Raw genomic sequence first — 23,452 nt, 5'->3', positions numbered from 1 at the left:
CTATAAATTTCTAAAAAAAAGAAAAAGAAAAACAATTGAGACTTATATTCTTACAGCAGTGACTGAACAAGGTTAATTTTTCTTAAAAATAAAAATACTGTCTTTCTTGGTGCAAAATATAAAAATCATCAATAAATTCCATTCTCTTGACTAAGAAAGTTTAGAAAATTATAAAGTATTTTTGTTTTTACACAGAGGACAGTGGGAAGAAGCAATCTCTGATTAAGATCATCATGAATAGTCTTACTGAATCTCATACCTCCTAACTAGGAAAGTATCATTTTGAGTCACAATAATTCATCATGCCTGGTGACTCTCATGTCCTAGCTATGTGGTGGGATTTAAAAACTGTACTTTGATTGCTAGAGATTTAGGCAGCCTTATTAACACATTTAGCATTACTTATGGATGCATTTTCCCTTACACCTAGGAAGCTGACACCTCACAGGCAGGGATGGACAGCATGGCATAGCTTGCAGGATCTACAACTCACTAATTTATTGTAGAGGCACAACAGAAATACCAGCCTAGGCTTCTGGGAAAACAGGACTCTTAAGTTTGACTTCAATGGACTGCATACTTGAAAAAAACTATTTCAGCTGTTCCCATAATCCTCTTTTACTAAACTGCATTTTAACACTGGCCCTACAGCTTTTATAACAACCAGGTGAACATCATTACTGCATCTGCTACAGATGGTGATGCTCCAGGGACACACTCACCGCACCTGTAATAAAGCCCCATACTGCAGAAGAAAGTTCTTTGAAAATAAAATCTCAGAAAAACTTTGCTTTCCCAGAGTAGTAAATATGCTTTTTAAAAATAATAGCTACAATGAAAATTATTTTGTGACCTGCTTTATTTTTGGTTTTCAGGAAGCTGAGATTCAATTTTGATGTTTGACTACTGTCATTTTATTTATCTGATTTTAATGTTGTATTTCTATTTCCTCTGGTACTAATTCTCTATTCATAAAATTTAGTACTTATAACCTTGTTATAGCTGACTCAAATACTTCATAGAACAAGGCATGGAATAAATAAGTGACTAATACAGCATTTCATTTAATTATCCCCAGGTCTATGAACAGAATAATTAATACAATCATTTTAGAAGAGATCCAAGAAAGAGGTGATACATAAAATGTGTAGAAAATAACCAATGATAAAATCTCTTATTTCTCTTAACACCCCACTGTTAAAAAAAAATGTCAAAACAATGGATGTTAAGGATTCACACACTCACATGTGAAAACAAACCAATCAGCCAGTAAGTTCCAAGCTGTGACCTGAACTTGTACAACTGTCTACTTCAGAATTCTTGAGAAAAAGGCATAAGAAAAATGTGTCTTAAAAGACACATGTTCAACAAGCTAAATGATTAAAGATAATAAGTCATAAGAAAAGGATAACTATCACTGTATAGTCTGACTAGCTGAAGCAATTCTGAAGAGTGGAGAAAAGAGATTCTTTAAAAAGAAAGAGATAAAGTATTAGTACATTCACAACATATGAATTCAAAAATAATTTTCCAATAAAAATTTCATGTCCAAAATAAATATAAAATAATTTCTGAATTAGAAAAACAAAATATAGCTAATTCTGTTCATTTTCATGAAACTCTTCAGCAAATAATCAGTACACATACCTTAAAAAAATATGAGCCCTTTAATTTATCTCGACTAATTTTCTGCAAGAACTTAAAGTTTTGTAAAAGAGAAGTTACTTAATAATACTTTGAAAGAAAAGATACCTTTTCTCAAACAGGGATATCGGAATAATTTTACAATTCCATAGTCATCAGCTGTAACTAAAACTTGGGCAATATAGTTTCCATCTACTGAATTTATATCATTGATATCTGAATACTTGGGCCAAATTCCATTTACTTCAATGCCTGAAACACATGTCCATGAAGCCCAATGAACACCTTTTATTTCTTCCTTATTTGTCACTTCTTTTCCTCCTAAAAATAAATAATTTAAGAAGTTATTTCATCTGATTTTAATGCAAGCACAAATTTTACTGATAACAAGTAAACTCCAAAATTTAAATATCTTCCCACTCCAGTTAAAGGAGAATACGTGATAGGTAGATGAACATAAAAAGAAGAGAAAATTAAATTAAAGGAACTTTTTAAAGAAGCCATTACCAAAATTATATCAATTCAAAGACACACAGAGATTTGATTTTAATGTAGCTTAGCAGGTTCACCCACGTGGAGAATAAACCCTATTAATATGATGCAACAGATTAGTCAAAACAGGGTAAGTTGTATAAGTAGAAGAAAAAGTAAAATCTATCTATAAGAAAGTGACAAATCAGGTTTTAAGAAACCTAAGAATGATACTTAGATGAGAAAAAGAGACAACTGACAGGACCAAGCGAGAAGGATGAATGGAGAGAAGTATATTTATATTAGTAAGAGGACTTTAGGATTTGGTCAATCTTCACTACATGCAGATCGTTAATGAAAAGCTTTTGGGGAGATGAATTAATTTAATTATGTAGCTAATTTTATTAAATAAATTATTGGAAAATAGTAACTAATTCATTAAACATTAAATTAAATAAAGTACTGAGTAAAATTTTGATGATTGCTTCTTTTTTAAATCTTTAACAGAAACTTTTTCAAGTTTAGTTTATTAGGTATACTATTAATATTTGCAAAGTTTATTTGAGGTAACCACAAAAAAATCCCAATTTGTGGTCAGACATTTGTAGCAATTATATTTAATTAGTTCTACCCATAAAAATGGCATTCTGACTTTCTAATATACACTAAGACTTTACCATATACTAGTCCCAGGAATTCAACATAAAGTAGATCTGTCTTAGGTCCTCCAAGCAAAAAAGTTTTACTTTAACTAAGAACCAAAAGGATTTCAACATAATAGTGCAGTCTTATAGAAAAGAGCATAATGCCCCAAATATTAGCTCAGATCTTCTCTGATTTTCTATAGTCAAATGTAACTCATACTCTGCTTCTAGTGAAATCTTGAAATATTTTATAGGCACTAAAAATATATAAATTATATGTAATCTACTAGCAATTTTTACCTGGCATCCTGTAAAAATGTCTTTTACCATTTCCATCATTTGTCTGTAAATATCTACTGTCTGAGGACCAGTCCAGATGAGTAATGAAACTAAGTGATCCAACACATTCCCCAAACTTTTTATAACGCTGAGCAACTCCATATATATCAACTGAGCTGTCATTGCATCCAACAGCAAGATAAGTTCCATCTGGTGAATATTTTAACTCATGAACTGCCTCCTTCTTATCTTTAATACGTACAACTTCTGTCATATCTCTGTAAAGAAAAAAAAATGAGACCATATGAAAAAAAGTCACTACAGAATTAGTTCAGTTTTCAAATGTGTCTAAAATGACTGTGAGCTTGTATCAAGTATTTGTAAACCTTAAAAAAAAAGTAAATGAGACAAGTAGTATTAATTCAGTAACAATCATTTTGTTGAACAGAAATATGTAAGAACAATACAATACATGCTGGAAGTAGAGAAAAAAGCTGAATTTAAGTTCCTCAATTATTTAAAGTAGTTTAGAGATCCACACTAAAGTTTTGGAGTCATCAGTAAGGGAAATGAAGTCACAGATTTTTATGAAGCTCCTTGAAAATACTGAGTTTATAAAAATCCTTAATTATACCCACCATAATTTTCAAATAAATTTTTATAATGAGCCAAATATGCAAAATTACATTCAAGAAATAAAGAATATAGGAATTGATCTGTATTATTTCAATAATACATTTTTTTCAATGAAGCCTTATAACTGAGTTTCCAAAATAATAGGGATAATGGTAAGTCATAAAAATGGATAAACACTTAATTTAACACCATTGAGCTTCCAAAGTTGTGAGTCTGGTGAGGATGGGGAGAAAAGGGAGGCAGTGAGGGAGAAGGGGCAGAAGGAAGTAAGAATTCCTATTTCTAATTAGTGCCAGGGACTTATTTCCATGTAAATTTTGTATTTCCTATCTGAAATGCTCCAAGCAGATAATTTCAAAAATGGAAGTTCAAATGGATATTTTCCAATTTTTAAAATTTCTAAGTAGACAATTTAAAGCAATCAAACTCAAATTTCTTTCAGCAACACTAAGTACTTAACTTTGAGGCACATGGGATACAAATAACTTGTCTTCTGAACTCTACTTCTGTGAGAGATGGATACATAAATTATACTTTATAATTGGTAAAATGTGGCGAGTGCTGAAAAGGTATGTGTGAAGTTCTATAAGAAATACTGAAAAAAGGCTAAGACTAAACTAAAGGCAGGAAGGGACCAAGGAAGAGTGTTATCTATTTTGACCATAAAATGCGAGCAGTTGGCTAAGTATAGAAGAGGAGGAGAAGATTTTCCAGGAAGAAGACAGAGCATGAGCAAACATATAGAAGTATGCAAGTATCTGGCACATTTGAAGAACAGACAATATAATATGGGTACAAGCATGTGTGGGCAAAGTAGTGACTGATGGGGTTAAAGAGATAAATAATAAAGACATTATGTTATAAGCTGCCAAGGAGTTTGAAATTTACCCTGGTGTTAATCATATAAATAAAGAGATGAAATCAGTTCCTTAATTATAAAAAAGGATCAAAGCAAAAGAAATGCTTTTTTTAAACCTTTCCTGGACAACATCAATTTTGCCTTAGACTCTGCAACTTGCAAGGTTCTCTTCCTAAGCACGGACTCCCTGGCTACCTCTGCCTTTCCCAGTGACTCCTTCAAGTTCTAATTAAGTCCATGTATCTTATTTCCCTTTTTCCGTATCTATCCATCTATATCAATATAGAGCAAGACTTTCAAGAAAACATCTAAGACACTATTTGATGCTTTTACTTTTTATTTCTTCTTTATTTAAAGATATTACCATTCTATCAATGGAACAGAGAGTCAAGATATAAACCCATGCACCTATGGTCAATTAATATATGATAAAGGAGGCATGAATATACAATGGGGAAGATACAGTCTCTTCAACAACTGGTGCTGGGAAAACTGGACAGCTACATGTAAGAGAATGAAACTCGATTACTGTCTAACTCCATACATAAAAGTAAAGTTGAAATGGATCAAAGACCTGAATGTAAGATATGAAACCATACAAGTCTTAGAAGAAAACATAGGCAAAACTCTCTTGAATATAAACATGAGCACCTTCTTCATGAACATATCTCCACGGGCAAGAGAAACAAAAGAAAATGAACAAGTGGGACTATATCAACTAAAAAGCTTCTGTACAGCAAAGGACACCATCAGCAGAACAAGAAGAAAACTTACAGTCTGGGAGAATATATTTGTAAACAATTCAGATGATAAGAGGTTAACATCCAAAATACATAAAGAACTCATATGCCTCAACAACCAAAGAACAAATAACCCAGTTAAAAAATGGGCAGAGGACTGAACAGACGTTTCTCAAAAGAAGAAACACAGATGGCCAATAGGCACATGAAAAGATGCTCCATGTCACTAATCATCAGGGAAATGCAAATCAAAATCACAATGAGATATCTCCTCACATCAGTTAGGATGGCCACTATCCAAAAGACAAGAAATAACAAGTGTTGGTGAGGATGTGGAGAAAATGGTGGTTGGAAATATCAATTGGTGCAGCCACTGTGGAAAGCAGTTTGGAGATTCCTCACTAAAAACAGAAATACCATTCAGTCCAGTAATTCCACTTCTATGAATTTACCTGAAGAAAACAAAATCCCTGATTTGGAAAGATATATGCACCCCTAGGTTTATCAATGCACTGTTTGCAATAGCCAAGATATGGAAGCAACCTAAATGTCCATCAATAGATGAATGGATAAAGAAGATGTGGTATATATACACAATGGAATATTATTCAGCCATGAAAGAAAAGAAATCCTGCCATTTGCAACAACATGGCCAGAACTAGAGGGTATCATGCTCAGTGAAATAAGCCAGGTGGAGAAAGGCAAACACCATATGACTTCACCTATTTGTGGAATATAAAAACAAAGCAAAACAGAATGAACAAAAAAAGCAGTAGACTCATGGACAATGAAAAGTGACTGGTAATTACCATGGAGAGGGGCTGGGGTGGGTATGTGGGTGGTGAGGGGGATAAAGAGGCACAAAAATTCTTAATCTTAATATAAGTTGGTCATGGGGATAGTAGTACAGCATGGAGAACACAGTCAATGATTCTGTAACACCTTCCTATGTTGACAGATAGTAACTACATTAGTGGGATGAGGATTCAATAATATGGGTAACTAACTGTTAAACCACTGTGTTGTATATTTGAACCAACATAAGACTATATACAAATGGTACTTCAATAAAAAAAAGATATTATCGTTCTAATCTTATTCACAAACATTAACTAAGATGCTCCTGGAAAATTCTTCAGAATTATTTTGGTATTTTTTACAGCTTTTTTGTTCTAGTGACTTAACTGCTCCCAATTAACAGGAAAAATAAGTTTGACTTATGTCCCAGGTTGTCTCTTGCTTTCCATGTCCTTGCCTTGCCCACCAACACACACACATACACACACACATGACACCAATAGTCATAGAGAGATTCTGAGTGGTTTAATAGTATTGTTATTACATCAACACTATGAATTATGATTATCTTTCCTCATGAAGAAGTTTGACAAATCTACATAAAAGAAGACTGTTAGATGAAAATGCATTTTTAAAAATTCTGAATTAATTCTTTTGGGAAACTGATATATGAATTCTATGGTTTCTTTAAGAAGCAGAGGGAGGCCAAGGCCTGGGCATACTCATACACATCACAGACGTACAAGTACAGTGTGAGTCAGACCAAAGGAAGCAGAGTTTAAACTTCACTCCGAGGAATTAATGGGACTTAGCTCAGCAGAAGACAGGAATTAGGAGGTAAAGCGCTCACATTCCAGCAGAGATAATAGCACAGTATGTGAAAGAGCTAATGGCGAGAGAAAGTACTCAAGCTCAGCTGTAGCTGTAGGCCAGTGTAGTTGTACTGACACAAGCAAAGGGGGCGTGAGAGGAGTGGAGGAGACTGAGGGAAAATCATAAAGGACTCTTATCTTTTTAAGATTTTTCACTTAATATGTGAGTTTAAGCTAGGGTAGGATGAATCAATCAGATCACCGATCTGGTTCAACAGTAAAAACAAACTGAAGAAGAGTAATAGCCGGGTCAAGACCAGTTAGAAAGCTACTACAGATGGCAGTTACTCAGACTTCAGAAAGAAGTGAAATGATCTGAAATACACAGCAATATGATATATTATACTCTACTCTATTCCTGTACATTATATATGCTAAAAATACTATCATTCTAATCTTATTCACAAACATTAAAATTGCTCCTAAAAATTCATCAGGCAAGTAAAATCAGCAAGACGTGGTGATGGATTAGAAATTAGAGAGTGGTATCAACTATAACTCCTAGATTTTTGGCTTGTACAAGAACATGGACAATGGTGCCACTCACTAGAATAGGGCCCACAGAAGATTAGTTTGAAAGCGAGGATCATGGGTTCGTTCTGGACATGCTGAATTGTAGACACCTTTGAGACATTCAAGTGATTTTAAGTAGCAACTAGATATACATGGCTTAGTTTAGAGATCAGGGCTAAAGCTGTTATCTGGGATGATCAGAGTGTGGGTGGTAACTGAAGCCAGAGGCAAAAAGAGATTACCTAGTGAGAAATAAAGGGTATAAAGAGCAGGAAGTCTAGATCTGAGCGTTGAGGTACTCCAATATTTACTAGGTAGTCAGAAATTATTAGCTTATAAAGACAACAGAGCCAGAGCTGTAGGCTGTAAAGAGAAAGAATTAATACCCAATGCCAGGCAAGAGAATGTTTTGAAAACGAGCAATTGGTTAAGGGGGTCAAATACTGCTGAGAATCAATTTAGGTGAGAAATTAAAAATGTCCCCTGGCACTAGTGACATGGTTCTATTAGTGAGGGTTTTTCAATGTAAAGATGAAGCAAAAGCTATTGGCACTGGAATAGAAAGTTGGTAAGGTAATTGGAAGAAAAGAGAGACAGTGAATTAGGCAGATTTTTGAGAATTTTACTGAGAAAGAAGAGCAGGAATGTGATATAACTAGAGAAAGACTTAGGTTCATGGCAGGAATTTTAAGCTAAGACATATTTGAGCATGTTCTTGGGGTTGTAGAGAGGAACAGAAAACCTTTGATGTGAAAAAATAATGAATATATACAAAGAGTTATTTTTTTTGAAGCCAGAAAATAACCTTTGGAACTTAATATTCATAAGAAATGAGGCAGACAAAACATAAATAGTTTGGAAAAAAAAATTTACTGAGTGTGTGATTAATTAGAAAACAATTATCCCAATCCTTTTGAAGTCCATTTAATGTGGCAGTGACACTGATAAAGACGGCTAGCCACTGGTAGAATTTAAAATGGCAATCTTAATGTTCTCATAACTAAAGTCTACCCCTTCCCCTACAGGAAACTTTACTCCATCTTCAGCATAATTTATTAACCATGCTTATCAAGCTCTTCCACTGAAGTCTCCCTACCTATTCATGAGAATGAACAAGTGCCTCTGAGGAGTTGAGTGCTGATAACAACATGCCTCTTTTCATTTGATATTTCAATAATATTAGTGTTTCTTTTAACATAAAGTTAACATTTTGGATTACATGGAAGAGATTCTAGGAAGTTATGTGACTTTCCCCTGGCACATCACCTTGTTTCCCAATTTATGAATCAGTGTGTTAGATTCTAATTTATCCTGTGTTCCTCCAATCATAACATAACCACTCCTGTGAAGGTTCTTTAGTACTGCTATACTTAGGAATCCTGCTTTATGATATGGAGAATATATACAGCAAACCAAGGAGAAACAGTGACCAGGTAAATTTAGAAGGATTAATAATATTTTGTGAGTTAGAATTTTGTGGTTAAACTATGAAGACATTTCATAGTCATAATAACTATTCTAGTGATCCTGTCAGCAATGCTGGGCTCACTTGCTAAAATACTGACTTATTAAAGGTGATAGTTCATTCATCCAGTTTCTGGCATGTAATAATTGAAAAGGCAAATAAGTGTACAAATCTTTTTAAATCACTATTTTTAATCATATCAGCTATATGATAGGACCTCTTGGGTTTTTACATGCATCTTAAATTCTTGGTTGCAAAACAACAAATATATTTAATGCCACTAAAATCTTATACTTACAATGGAAAATATTACATTTTATCACAATAAAAAATTTAAGAGAACAATCTCAGCATATCTCATTGTAAATAACCATCCCAGAAAGAGGAGACAGCATCTATAGAAACTCAGAAGTACAAGAGAACATGATGTATAAGATGCTTATATAGTTCAAAGAAAGAGACTGAGGTAGAAAGAAATAGGCTGGAGAGATGGGTACTACAGGTAGGTTAAAGATTATGAATTTCATCCTATAGACAGTGCAAAGCTTTAATCAATCTTTAGAAAGAAAAGGGATGCAAACAAATGTATTTTAAAAGGCATCACTATAACAAGTGAAAAAAGTTCTGTAAGGAAGCAAATTAGGAGGTAGGGAGACCAGCAGAGATGCTATTCCACAGATCCAGTTAGGAGATGCAGAAGCCTACGTATGAGTACAATCTTGAAGAAGGAAGCAGATTAAGTTGAGAGCTATATAGGAAGTAGATTCTCCAGATCTCTGTAATTAACTAGACAAGGGAGGCAAAAGTGAAATGAATGAATGGTGTGTGGATTGGGCAGTTGGGTGGATGGCCCTACCATTCACTAAGCTAGAGAAGAAAGATTCATAAACACATATCCTTGTGAACACATATGGGTCTATAGCAAGTTTTTAAATGGCTGTATAGAATTCAATTGAATTCACCATACCTATAATTCAACTCAAAATGTTAATTACTTTAACAAATTCTTTAAACTTATCTAATTACCCAAAGGAAGAAATGCAGGCATTTTTCTTTCAAAGCATAAAGGTACAAATAACAACAACAAAAAATACACCCATTTTTAACAGCCTCAGCACTCCCCCAACCTTGACTTGAAGAGGATTATTACTAAAAATCAATACTACTGGAGGTGGAGCCAACATGGCGGCATGAGTAGGACAGTGGGAATCTCCTCCCAAAAACATATATATTTTTGAAAATACAACAAATACAACTAATCCTAAAAGAGAGACCAGAAGACACAGGACAACAGCCTGACTACATTCACACGTGCGAGAGCCCAGCACCTGGTGAAAGGGGTAAGATACAAGCTCCGGCCCGGCGGGACCCGAGCACACCTCCCCCCATCTCCCGGCGGGAGGGAGAGGGAGCCCAGGACTGCTAAACACACAGCCCCAGCCACTCGCACCAGAGCGCAGACACAGTGCATGCGTGGAGGGATAGAAACTAGGCAAATAGGGCAGCAAGACCTCTAAGTGGGTGCCGAAGTTGAGGCCCCTGTGACAAAGAAAAGCGGAGGCTTTTTGAAAGTCTTAAAGGGACAGGGACTTAACAGCTAGATGGAAACAACAGAGGTCACAGCCCAGTGGCTCGAAATTACAAGGAAAATCGGGTGCAACAGCTCTGAGACCCCTCACGGAGGTAATCAGCCAAAGAGCCACCCCCCTCAGACCCCCCATCCATTACCCCTACGGGCGCTGGGAAAGCAGAGAAACAGCCTAAGGCAAACCCACCCACAGAAAGGGAGATAACTCCATATCCACCAGGCAAGACACAAAGACCCAGTCTACACGCAATTACACAACACAAGCCACTACGGGTCGTAGTTGTCCCAGTAAAGAAAGACCAGTAGCAAGTGAAAAGTTTGGCCCTCCCAACTGACAGTCAATAGCACCTGTCAACATGAAAAGGCAAAAAAATATGATCCAGACAAGACTAACCCAGACAGCTTCGGCATCTGCTACATCTTCCCCTGAGAAGGAACCTGGGGAGATAGATTTAGCCAGCCTTCCTGAAAAAGAATTCAAAACAAAAGTCATAACCATGCTGATGCACTTGCAGAGAAATATGCAAGAACTAAGGAAGGAGAATTCAGAAATAAAACAAGCTCTGGAAGGACTTCAAAACAGAATGGACGAGATGCAAGAGACCATTAATGGACTAGAAAACAGAGAACATGAATGCAGAGAAGCTGATGCAGAGAGAGATAAAAGGATCTCCAGGAATGAAAGAATTTTAAGAGAGCTGAATGACCAATCAAAAAGGAACAATATAGGCATTATAGGGATACCAGAAGAAGAAGAGAGAGAAAAAGGGATAGAAAGTGTCTTTGAAGAAATAATTGCCAATAACTTCCCCAAACTAGGGGAAGAAATGGCCTCTAAGACCACAGAGGTACACAGAACTCCCATGGCAAGGGATCCAAGGAGAGCAACACCAAGACACATAATAATTAAAATGGCAAATAGCAAGGACAAGGACAGAGTATTAAAGGCAGCCAGACAGAAAAAAAAGGTTACCTACAAAGGAAAACCCATCAGGCTATCATCAGACTTCTCAACAGAAACACTACAGGCCAGAAGAGAATGGCATGATATACTTAATGCAATGAAACAGAAGGGCCTCGAACCAAGAATACTGTATCCAGCACGAATATCATTTAAATATGAAGGAGGGATTAAACAATTCCCAGACAAGCAAAAGTTGAGGGAATTTGCCTCCCACAAACCACCTCTTCAGGGCATCCTACAAGGACTGCTCTAGATGGGAGCACTCCTAAAAAGAGCACAGAACAAAGCACCCAACATATGAAGAAGGGAGGAGGAGCAATAAGAAGGGAGAGAAATAAAGAATCATCAGACCGCGTTTATAATAGCTCAACAAGCGAGTTAAGTTAGACAGTAAGATAGTAAAGAAGCTAACCCTGAACCTTTGGTAACCACAAACTTAAAGCCTGCAATGGCAATAAGTTCATACCTTTTAATAATCACCCTAAATGTAAATGGACTGAATGCACCAATCAAAAGACACAGAGTAATAGAATGGATAAAAAAGCAAGATCCATCCATATGCTGCTTACAAGAGACTCACCTCAAACCCAAAGACATGCACAGACTTAAAGTCAAGGAATGGAAAAAGATATTTCATGCAAACAACAGAGAGAAGAAAGCAGGTGTTGCAATTCTGGTATCAGACAAAACAGACTTCAAAATAAAGAAAGTAACAAAAGACAAAGAAGGACATTACATAATGATAAAGGGCTCAGTCCATCAAGAGGATATAACCATTATAAATATATATGCACGCAATACAGGAGCACCAACATACCTGAAACAAATATTAACAGAACTAAAGGAGGAAATAGAATGCAATGCATTCATTCTCGGAGACTTCAACACACCACTCACTCCAAAGGACAGATCCACCAGACAGAAAATAAGTAAGGACACAGAGGCACTGAACAACACACTAGAACAGATGGACCCAATAGACATCTACAGAACTCTACATCCAAAAGCAGCAGGATACACATTCTTCTCAAGTGCACATGGAACATTCTCCAGAATAGACCACATACTAGGCCACAAAAAGAGCCTCAATAAATTCCAAAAGATTGAAATCCTACCAACCAACTTTTCAGACCACAAAGGCATAAAACTAGAAATAAACTGTACAAAGAAAGCAAAAAGGCTCACAAACACATGGAGGCTTAACAACACACTCCTAAATAATCAATGGATCAATGACCAAATCAAAATGGAGATCCAGCAATATATGGAAACAAATGACAACAACAACACTAAGCCCCAACTTCTGTGGGACACAGCAAAAGCAGTCTTAAGAGGAAAGTATATAGCAATCCAAGCATATTTAAAAAAGGAAGAACAATCCCAAATGATTGGTCTAATGTCACAATTATCGAAATTGGGAAAAGAAGAACAAATGAGGCCAAAGGTCAGCAGAAGGAGGGACATAATAAAGATCAGAGAGGAAATAAATAAAATTGAGAAGAATAAAACAATAGCAAAAATCAATGAAACCAAGAGCTGGTTCTTTGAGAAAATAAACAAAATAGATAAGCCTCTAGACAGACTTATTAAGAGGAAAAGAGAGTCAACACAAATCAACAGTATCAGAAACGAGAAAGGAAAAATCATGACGGACCCCACAGAAATGCAAAGAATTATTAGAGAATACTATAAAAACCTATATGCTAACAAGCTGGGAAACCTAGGAGAAATGGACAACTTCCTAGAAAAATATAACCTTCCAAGACTGACCCAGAAAGAAACAGAAAATCTAAACAGACCAGTTACCAGCAACAAAATTGAAGTGGTAATCAAAAAACTACCAAAGAACAAAACCCCTGGGCCAGATGGATTTACCTCGGAATTTTATCAGACATACAGGGAAGACATAATACCCATTCTCCTTAAAGTTTTCCAAAAAATAGAAGAGGAGGGGATACTCCCAAACTCATTCTATGAAGCCAGCATCACCCTAATACCAAAACCAGGCAAAACCCCACCAAAAAAGAAAACTACAGACCAATATCCCTGATGAACGTAGATGCAAAAATACTCAACAAAATATTAGCAAACCGAATTCAAAAATACATCAAAAGGATCATACACCATGACCAAGTGGGATTCATCCCAGGGATGCAAGGATGGTACAACATTCGAAAGTCCATCAACATCATCCACCACATCAACAAAAAGAAAGACAAAAACCACATGATCATCTCCATAGATGCTGAAAAAGCATTTGACAAAGTTCAACATCCATTCACGATAAAAACTCTCAGCAAAATGGGAATAGAGGGCAAGTACCTCAACATAATAAAGGCCATCTATGAAAAACCCACAGCCAACATTACACTGAACAGCAAGAAGCTGAAAGCTTTTCCTCTGAGATCGGGAACTAGACAGGGATACCCACTCTCACCACTGTTATTTAACATAGTACTGGAGGTCCTAGCCACGGCAATCAGACAAAATAAAGAAATACAAGGAATCCAGATTGGTAAAGAAGAAGTTAAACTGTCACTATTTGCAGATGGCATGATACTGTACATAAAAAACCCTAAAGACTCCACCCCAGAACTACTAGAACTGATATCGGAATAGAGCAAAGCTGCAGGATACAAAATCAACACACAGAAATCTGTGGCTTTCCTATACACTAACAATAAACCAACAGAAAGAGAAATCAGGAAAACAACTCCATTCACAACTGCATCAAAAAAAATAAAATACCTAGGAATAAACCTAACCAAGGAAGTGAAAAGACTTATACTCTGAAAACTACAAGTCACTCTTAAGAGAAATTAAAGGGGACACTAACAGATGGAAACTCATCCCATGCTTGTGGCTAGGAAGAATTAATATCGTCAAAATGGCCATCCTGCCCAAAGCAATATACAGATTTGATGCAATCCCTATGAAACTACCAGCAGCATTCTTCAATGAACTGGAACAAATAATTCAGAAATTCATATGGAAACACCAAAGACCCCGAATAGCCAAAGCAATCCTGTGAAAGAAGAATAAAGTAGGGGGGATCTCACTCCCCAACTTCAAGCTCTACTATAAAGCCATAGTAATCAAGACAATTTGGTACTGGCACAAGAGCAGAGCCACAGACCAATGGAACAGACTAGAGAATCCAGACATTAACCCAGACATATATGGTCAACTAATATTTGATAAAGGAGCCCTGGACATACAATGGCGAAATGACAGTCTCTTCAACAGATGGTGCTGGCAAAACTGGACAGCTACATGTAGGAGAATGAAACTGGACCATTGTCTAACCCCATATACAAAAGTAAACTCAAAATGGATCAAAGACCTGAATGTAAGTCATGAAACCATTAAACTCTTGGAAGAAAACATAGGCAAAAACCTCTTAGACATAAACATGAGTGACCTCTTCTTGAACATATCGCCCCGGGCAAGGAAAACAACAGCAAAAATGAACAAGTGGGACTACATTAAGCTGAAAAGCTTCTGTACAGCAAAAGACACCATCAATAGAACAAAAAGGATCCCTACAGTATGGGAGAATATCTTTGAAAATGACACATCTGATAAAGGCTTGACGTCCAGAATATATAAAGAGCTCACACGCCTCAACAAACAAAAAACAAATAACCCAATTAAAAAATGGGCAGAGGAACTGAACAGACGGTTCTCCAAAAAAGAAATACAGATGGCCAATAGACACATGAAAAGATGCTCCACATCACTAATTATCAGAGAAATGCAAATTAAAACTACAATGAGGTATCACCTCACACCAGTAAGGATGGCTGCCATCCAAAAGACAAACAGCAACAAATGTTGGTGAGGCTGTGGAGAAAGGGGAACCCTCCTACACTGTTGGTGGGAATGTAAATTAGTTCAACCATTGTGGAAAGCAGTATGGAGGTACATCAAAATGCTCAAAACAGACATACCATTTGACCCAGGAATTGCACTCTTAGGAATTTACCCTAAGAATGCAGCAATCAAGTATGAGAAAGACCAATGCACCCCTATGTTTATCACAGCACTATTTACAATAGCCAAGAATTGGAAGCAACCTAAATGTCTATCGATAGATGAATGGATAAAGAAGATGTGGTACATATGCACAATGGAATATTACTCAGCCATAAGAAGAGGGAAAATCCTACCATTTGCAGCAACATGGATGGAGCTGGAGGCTATTATGCTCAGTGAAATAAGCCAAGCGGAGAAAGAGAAATACCAAATGATCTCACTCATCTGTGGAGTATAAGAACAAAGGAAAAACTGAAGGAACAAAACAGCAGCAGAATCACAGAACTCAAGAATGGACTAACAGGTACCAAAGGGAAAGGGACTGGGGAGGATGGGTGGGTAAGGAGGGATAAGGGGGGGAGAAAAAGGGGGGTATTAAGATTAGCATGCAAGGGGGGGTGGGAGAAAAGGAAGGGCTGTACAACACAGAGAAGGCAAGTAGTGATTCTACAACATTTTGCTACGCTGATGGACAGTGACTGTAAAGGGGTATATAGGGGGGACCTGGTATAGGGGAGAGCCTAGTAAACATAATATTCGTCATGTAAGTGTAGATTAATGATAAAAATAAAAAAAAAAGCAGTTCCAGTGTGGTGACCTCCAATGAGTTCTACACAATGATATAAAGGGCATATAAAAGTGTAGTCAAAGGGTCTGTTTGTGTTTATACAGAGGATCAAAGCCTAATTGGGCTACCCCGAAAATGAACTAAGATACGATATGAAAAAGAACTTCCAACATCTGCACTCTCTGGAAGACTCATGCCAGAAGATGATCATCAAAAAACCCCAACAAAGATCCACGCACTGCTACAGCTGTAGATGCACTCATCCCACCAGCTCCTGGACTTGCCATGGGAATGAGGAAGGAGATATCTAAGCTGGCCTGTGCATACAGTAAAACAACAAATTTGGCTGGATCTATACTGTTGGAACTCAATCAAGAATTAGGAGAAGTGCAAATTGTAGTGCTCCAAAATCTTACAACTACAGACTATTTACTGTTAAAAGAACATAAGGGATGTGAACATTCCCCAGGAATGGGTTGTTTTAATTTGTCTGATTTCTCTCAGACTGTTCAAGTTCAGTTGGACAATATCCACCATATCATAGATAAGTTTTCACAAATGCCTAAGGTGCCTAACTGGTTTTCTTGGCTTCACTGGAAATGGCTGGTAATTACAGGTATGCTTTGGTTACGTAATTGTACTCCTATTATGTTAATGTGTGTGCGCAATTTAATTAGTAGTTTAAAACCTATACATGCTGAAGTTACTCTACAAGAAGATATGTCAAAGAAATAATCAATCTTCCCATGTTTTCTTCCGCCTGCTACTTCTATAGCTTTTCTTCTTCCTTCCTAATTACAACCCTTAAATAGAATTCGTGCCTCATATCAAATTTACCGAGTATCATAATTCTTCCAAGTGGTAAAGATACCTCAAGACAAATGCTGGGCATAGAAGCCACAGGGCATAAATATGCAAAGAAGTAAAAAGCTAACCTTTTCAAACAATAAGGCTTCTCTCTCACTTACCAACTTTACATTTCCCTGTATGGCCCCGGAAGATGACTGGTTAGCCAGAGACGGGTAAGATTCCTCAAGGGAGGAACAACCTAAGACAGGCACAGTCGCAGGGGGGCCATCAGGTGAGAAATTGGGGATCAACGGAGGTGAGGCTTAGAACCTCACCCCCCCTGTTCTGAGAGAAATCTTCTGCATACGTGGATGTTTTATTGCCCTTGTCTAGCTAGGATTAACACATAGTCTACAGGCACACACTTGATCATCTACATTTGCTCTCTTACAACACTAAACTATGTTTTCTACCTTTATCTTGTATCTACCTACCACTTCAGCATTTTATTAAAAATAATAATAATAAAGAGAGAAATGTGGTATCCACATATAAATCAAGTATAAAAATCAAATGAGTATTCATATTTGAACTGACTGTTTATAGTTCATAATGCATGAGCAAAACCGAAAGCTTCTGTGATGACTGCCCTTGTAATGTTCACCATGTAACTTATTCACTATGTAAGAATTTGTTCTTCATGTAAGAACTTGTTCACTATACTTCAGAAGATTGGAGACTGACGAAAATTAGGCTTGGGGTGGATTAATGATTGTGCATTGAGCATTGACCCCCCTATACAGAATTTTATTGTTGTTAACAACCATTTATCAATAAATATGAGAGATGCCCTCACACACACACACACACACACAAAAAAAAGAAATATATATATATATATATATATACACCCTTCCAATTGTAAATAAATAAGTAACCGGGATGTAATGTGTATCATAAGGAATATAGTCAAAATATTGTAACAACTTGGTATGGTGATAGCTGGTACCTAGAATTATCATGTATATAAATGTTGAATCACTGTGTTGTACACCTGAAACTAATGTAATACTGTGTGTCAACTACCCTTCAATAAAAAATAATTATCTAAAAAAGAAAAAAAAATCAATACTACTAAGGAATGGAAGTTAGGACCCAAATTTATGGAATTTTACTCATTAATCTGCTAAGCATTCTTAACCCCCAAAACCAAGGTTTTTGAGTTAACTTGATTTCCTGACAAAGCTATTTTTATAAACATATTGTTTATATTTAATGAAAATAATATCTGCAAAAGTATATTAATAAGAAGAGAGGGAAAAGGAAATGAACAAAAACAATGACTATTACATATTCTATCTCACTTACAGAAATTAACTGTGTTTCTACTAATCAAATGCCATACCTTACTCGAAGTACAGTGAATGAGCCATCCTTCATCCCAAGGGCAAGATGGGTTCCATCTACATTTACAGCTGCACAGCGGATTGGTTCTCCCATATTACACCTTGCTATTAGCGCGTGATCTACTAGACTCCACATCCTGTACCATTTAATCAAAATAAAGGAATAGTTAACTAATATATGCTTAAAAATGACAGGCTCTGTGGAAAGACTTTGGTTAAAATAATCTTATTTTAAATAAGCCAGACAGATCTGGATTTTTAACTGCATACTTTGTGGCAAGGAATTCTTATCTATGAAAATAAAGATACTGGTCATGCTTAAAATGACAAGTGTTAATAGAATCTTTCATTTTTAAAATTCTGTAATATCATTAATTTTTTTCCAATCATTCATTTTAGGTAGATGTTTTCTACCTTGATTAAAGGGGAGATGTGTGTATGTGTGTGTGTGTACATATATATACAGCTGAGATGCTAGTCTACCAATCCAATTAGGAGATGGCAAAAGCCTATGTAAGAATACAATGGTGAGAATGAAAGGAAGCAGATGAACTTAAGGATAACACTTAAGACTATGCAAATTCAGTCTGTTCCAGACTCTAATGTTAGGAATCACAACAAAGGACGAGAAGGAAATACCCATTGTTTGAAAATTAAGACTTATACTTCCAAATACCTAAGAGACAAAGACAAAATCCTAATGAAAATTAGTTAATATTTTGAAATAAGTTAGAACAAAACTTTCATATCAAAACTTGTGGGCTATAGCTGAAATAGTACTTAGGGGAAATTTTAAATGAAGATATAAAAATAAAGACTATAAGTTAGTGAACATGTATCTAAGTGGTTAGGACAGATCAGCAAGTAGATTTTTAAATGTTTTTATAGCAGCATCTTTAGAAAAAACCTACTTGTTGCTACTTTATAGGAAATATGATTTTGTATATTATTTTTATATCCAGGAAATTCCTTTTAATTCCAATAATTTCTTTGTATATTCCTTTCAATTTTCTACATATACAATCATAAAACATGCACATGACAGTTGTTTCTTCCTTTCTAATCCAAATACTTACATGTGTATCTGTATAAAATACACTTATATCACATATATACAAATATTTGGCCTTATTGTGCTGACAAAGACTTTTAGTCTATAGTTGAATATGATGATGAAAAATATAATGGTAAAAGTGGGCATCACTGTCTTCTGATTTCAGAGGAAAACTTAGTGTTTCAAAAATTAAATACAATATTTATTGAAGAGTTTCTGTGTTGTACCCCACAGTGGTCAGCAAACCAAAGCCTGTGGGCCCAACTGTACAGTCTGCAAGCTAAGAATCGTTTTTACATTTTTAAATGGTTGAAAATAAATTACAGGAATAACATTTTGAGATATGAGGAAATTGTATGAAATTCAAATTTCAGTATCTATGTGTAAATCAATTTTTATGGGAACATAGTTAGACTTGCTTGTTTACATATTGTCTATCTCCAGTTTCATACTCTAGAGGTAGAACTGAGTTACTGCAAAAGAGATGGTAAACAGTATGTGACATGCAAATCACTTGGCACTGCTCCTTTGGCACACTACGAATTGCAATGACACCGTTATAACTTGACAGATTTTCAAGTGCTATGTGCATAATCATACAGTGACATTTTACTATTTTTTACTTCCAGTACATACTCATGTCAAAACAAGAAAAATGAGCTTTAAATGTGTTTTTAAGGCACAGTAAAGCATGGATTATACTGTTATTGAATCAGATGGTAAAGCATTGTGTTTATTATGCAACAATACTATAGTTATCCTAAAAGCATTGACTTGCCCTATGACACAAATATATGTTAATATTACCAAACTCAGCACTCATCACAGTATCTTCCACTCACAGGAAAGCAATGGTCAGAAAAAATAGAAAATTTAAATCATCTCATCACAGAATTTCTTATAAATTTAAAAGTTAACATGAGGTTTCAACAAAAGTAAGTTTGTTAGTGGCTCATTTGTTAGCCAAGCAAGGAAAGCTGTTTACTGGTAACGGATTAACTAAATCGATTTGGATTGCAGCAGCTGAAAAAATGCAGCCCAAGAAAATTAATTTAGTACTATCAGCCTTTTGACTAGAACCTAAGTTGTTTCAAATGTTGAGGGTGCTGGGAACACTACCAACAGTTAATGAAAAAACAAGGCAAATAATTTTGTGTTTTTTCTTAAATCTTGATGAGTCAACAGATGTTACTGATACTAATCAGTTGTTGTTTATTTGAGAAGTTCATGCCAAGTATGAAGTGAAGAAACAGCTTCTATGAATAGTCTGTGTGGAAAAACTACAGGCTAGAGTATTTCCAGACAGTGAGAAAGCACTAATCCAATTAAATGTAAAGTAGAATCAAATGGCAGTAAAAAAAAAAAAAACACATGAAAAAAATGGCTTAGACAAGTTTACAAAGCCTGTAAAAATATAAGGTATCTAAAGCTTATGATTACTCACTGTATTATTCTTGAGCAAGTATTCTGCAAAAAAGAAATTTACTCATGTATTTTTGAAACAATAGTGTTAATGGTGAACTTCATTTGAGCTTGTGGATTTAACCATTGTCAGTTCTGAATTCTTGTGAGGAGCAGAAGCTAAAAATCTTGACTTACCCTATCACACAGCAATTTAATGACTTCACAGTGGTAAATTTTTATTATATTTTGATCTCAGAGCCAAGACTGAAATTTTTCTGAAACAGAACTGCTCTCAATTGCTGTTATTAAACACTGTGTCGTATATTTGAAACCAATATAAAATTGTATATCAATGATACTTCAATTTAAAAAAACACTGTACAGCTTTGGAAATTAGCTTTTGTTACAGATTTGGTAGTGTTTCTTAATGAATTATAAGATAAAATTATAAGGCAAAAGCAGTACTTTTATATGTGAAACATACATGAAACTTACACTATGGTAAGTTTATTTGGACAACAATTAATGCTGTTTGAATAACATCATCAAGATGCTTATACACTACCTATGCTATCAGAACTTGAAACAAGATCTCCATTCCCAAAGAAATTTGCAGGGGCTATTTTTTCAGAGCCTCATCTCTAGTTCCAGAGGGTATGTTGGACACCTGTCCTTTGAGGGGGCCCTGGGTCTTGCCTATTGCCCTGTGCCCCAAGAGAAAGCCATGAACAAAGCCCAAGTTTATTCAATGGAAAAAAAATGACCTCAGGAGAAAAGTAGCTTTGGCCCACTGGTGCTCCTCAATTGACATTTTCTTTCAAATATGTCTAACAGTTCCTTACTATCTTGACTCTTCACTGGACATTTTTAAAGTGACTTACATTTCAACTAGCATTTTTGTTATGGAAGATTACTTTCCCAATAACTTGCCTACCAATAACTGAAACAGAAGTCTAAGCAATTACTTTTTAAAGGACAACTGCCCTTTTTCACCAGCTATATAGCAGCTAGTAACAGCAGCTCTACTAATAGGAAAGGAACTATAAAACAGTTCCTAGTAAAGCACATAGATCGAGTGAGGCCCCACAGCAACTTTCTATGTGGACAGAGAGCTATGGCGTCTCTCACCCCCATAAAACCAAGTAACACAATGACAATAGATGGCCTAACTGATTAACATTAAAAAAAAATGAGTAGTTATTTGGAAAGAATTCGGTTGTAATTGTTCACATTATGTTCTTTAAATTATTTTTTAAAAAGCCTTTAGTGTAAGAATCACCTCACTTCTTACACTAAACTTTACACAGATTAGTAGTTAAACATAAAACAAAACTTATGTTCTAGAATAATATATTTAAAAACTTTTTAACTCTGGGGATGATTTTTCTCTGATATAACTCAGAAGTCATAAAAGAAAATATTGATAAATTCAGCTACACAAAACAAAATAACAAAAAATATTTCCATGGCAATAAGCCACCTAAGCAAAAGAAAAAAAAAAGTAAAAAATTGGTGAAAATTATTTGCAACTTATATCACACAGGATTAATATCCATAAGATATAAAAAGTTGTTAAAAACAAAGGAGAAAAAGATCTACCACCCTGCAGAAAAAAGTGTCAAGGCATGGGAATAGATCATAGAAAGGATTGTAGGGAACCAATTAATAGTTTTTTAAACTAGTAAATGGGAAAGAATTAAGCACTTTTCTGCTTTTCCTGTACAAACTGTATCCAGGATAACCAACTATTTGATGAAAAAAATTCTTGTTATAGGAACATGGTAGCTAAAAAATGAATAATGAATGATAAAGTTAGAATATTACCACTTGAAACTCTTGGAGATCTAGGTCATGTATTCTCAATAGGAGACTACATATTGGGCTAAAAATTAGCTCTTACGGATGAAAACTTTAATTATTACAATAGTTTGTGGCTCTCTGAAGGCCCACATTACAAAAACATTCAGCTTTTTTGTGGTAAAATTTCATGGGAAGGGGTATGATTAGGGAAAAAATGTCTAAGAATACTCATTGGGAAAGCAACAATTTTTTTAAAAGGTTGAGAAACACTGATGTAGATAATAACCAGCAGTGGTTGCTAATATGACAAAAAAAGAGATTATATATTACATATCATCAAACAGGGACACACATTACTACCTAGGAAATGTTCTTGGTGAAAAATTCAGTAACTGTACCTCATCAAACCTCTAAATATAACTATCCATTTACAGGATACAGGGAAGAGAAACATTAAAATACACAAAAATACACTATAAGTGTGCAGTTAGCCAAATCCGGAATGTGGGAAACTCTAGAAAACAAACATTTAGCATCTTCAAAGAAAAAAATATAAGAAAAAAAATGAGTAAGTAGGTTACAGAATAAAAGAAATTTGAAGGTCATATCAACAAATGCGATATATGGATGTTATTTGGAGCCTGAGACCAAAGGAATGCTGTGTGCTAACAGTATTGTGTTCAGAGTTACTTTTAGATACAAAGGGAAATATTTACAGATTAAATGGGGGAAAAAATACAATGACAAAGTATCAAAAACATCTCAACTCATACTGACCAGCAATTCTCAAACTTAAGATCAAAGCCACTAGGAAGGCTTGTTAAACCACAGACAGATGAATTTCTGACATTAAGTCCTTAATAAGGCATGAAACTGTGCACTTCTTACAAGTTCCTTGGTAATTCTTAAGTTGTCGGCCCAAG

At 35.4% G+C, this 23,452-nt stretch overlaps 1 protein-coding gene across 12 annotated transcripts in view; it reads right to left on the bottom strand.

The window, feature by feature from the left end:
• The window catches only part of EML5 (EMAP like 5), a 151,838-nt gene that overhangs the window by 85,715 nt on the left and 42,671 nt on the right, over nucleotides 1–23,452 (bottom strand). For all 12 annotated transcript variants that reach the window (XR_008992419.1, XR_008992420.1, XM_036882368.2 and 9 more), the window contains exons 8-10: nucleotides 18,271–18,408; nucleotides 3,060–3,316; nucleotides 1,753–1,965 (exon numbers count right to left, since the gene is read on the bottom strand). Coding sequence is in view for 10 of the 12 variants with exons in the window: in XM_036882368.2 (XP_036738263.2) it covers nucleotides 1,753–1,965; nucleotides 3,060–3,316; nucleotides 18,271–18,408 (608 nt within the window). In the remaining 2 variants the exon portion in view is untranslated. The remainder of the gene's footprint in view (nucleotides 1–1,752; nucleotides 1,966–3,059; nucleotides 3,317–18,270; nucleotides 18,409–23,452) is intronic.

Source organism: Manis pentadactyla, chromosome 11 (assembly GCF_030020395.1).
Source record: "Manis pentadactyla isolate mManPen7 chromosome 11, mManPen7.hap1, whole genome shotgun sequence".
NCBI classification, from domain to species: domain Eukaryota; kingdom Metazoa; phylum Chordata; class Mammalia; order Pholidota; family Manidae; genus Manis; species Manis pentadactyla.
The sequence above is the reverse complement of the archived record's forward strand: the minus strand, read 5'-3'. Positions and strand labels throughout refer to the sequence as shown.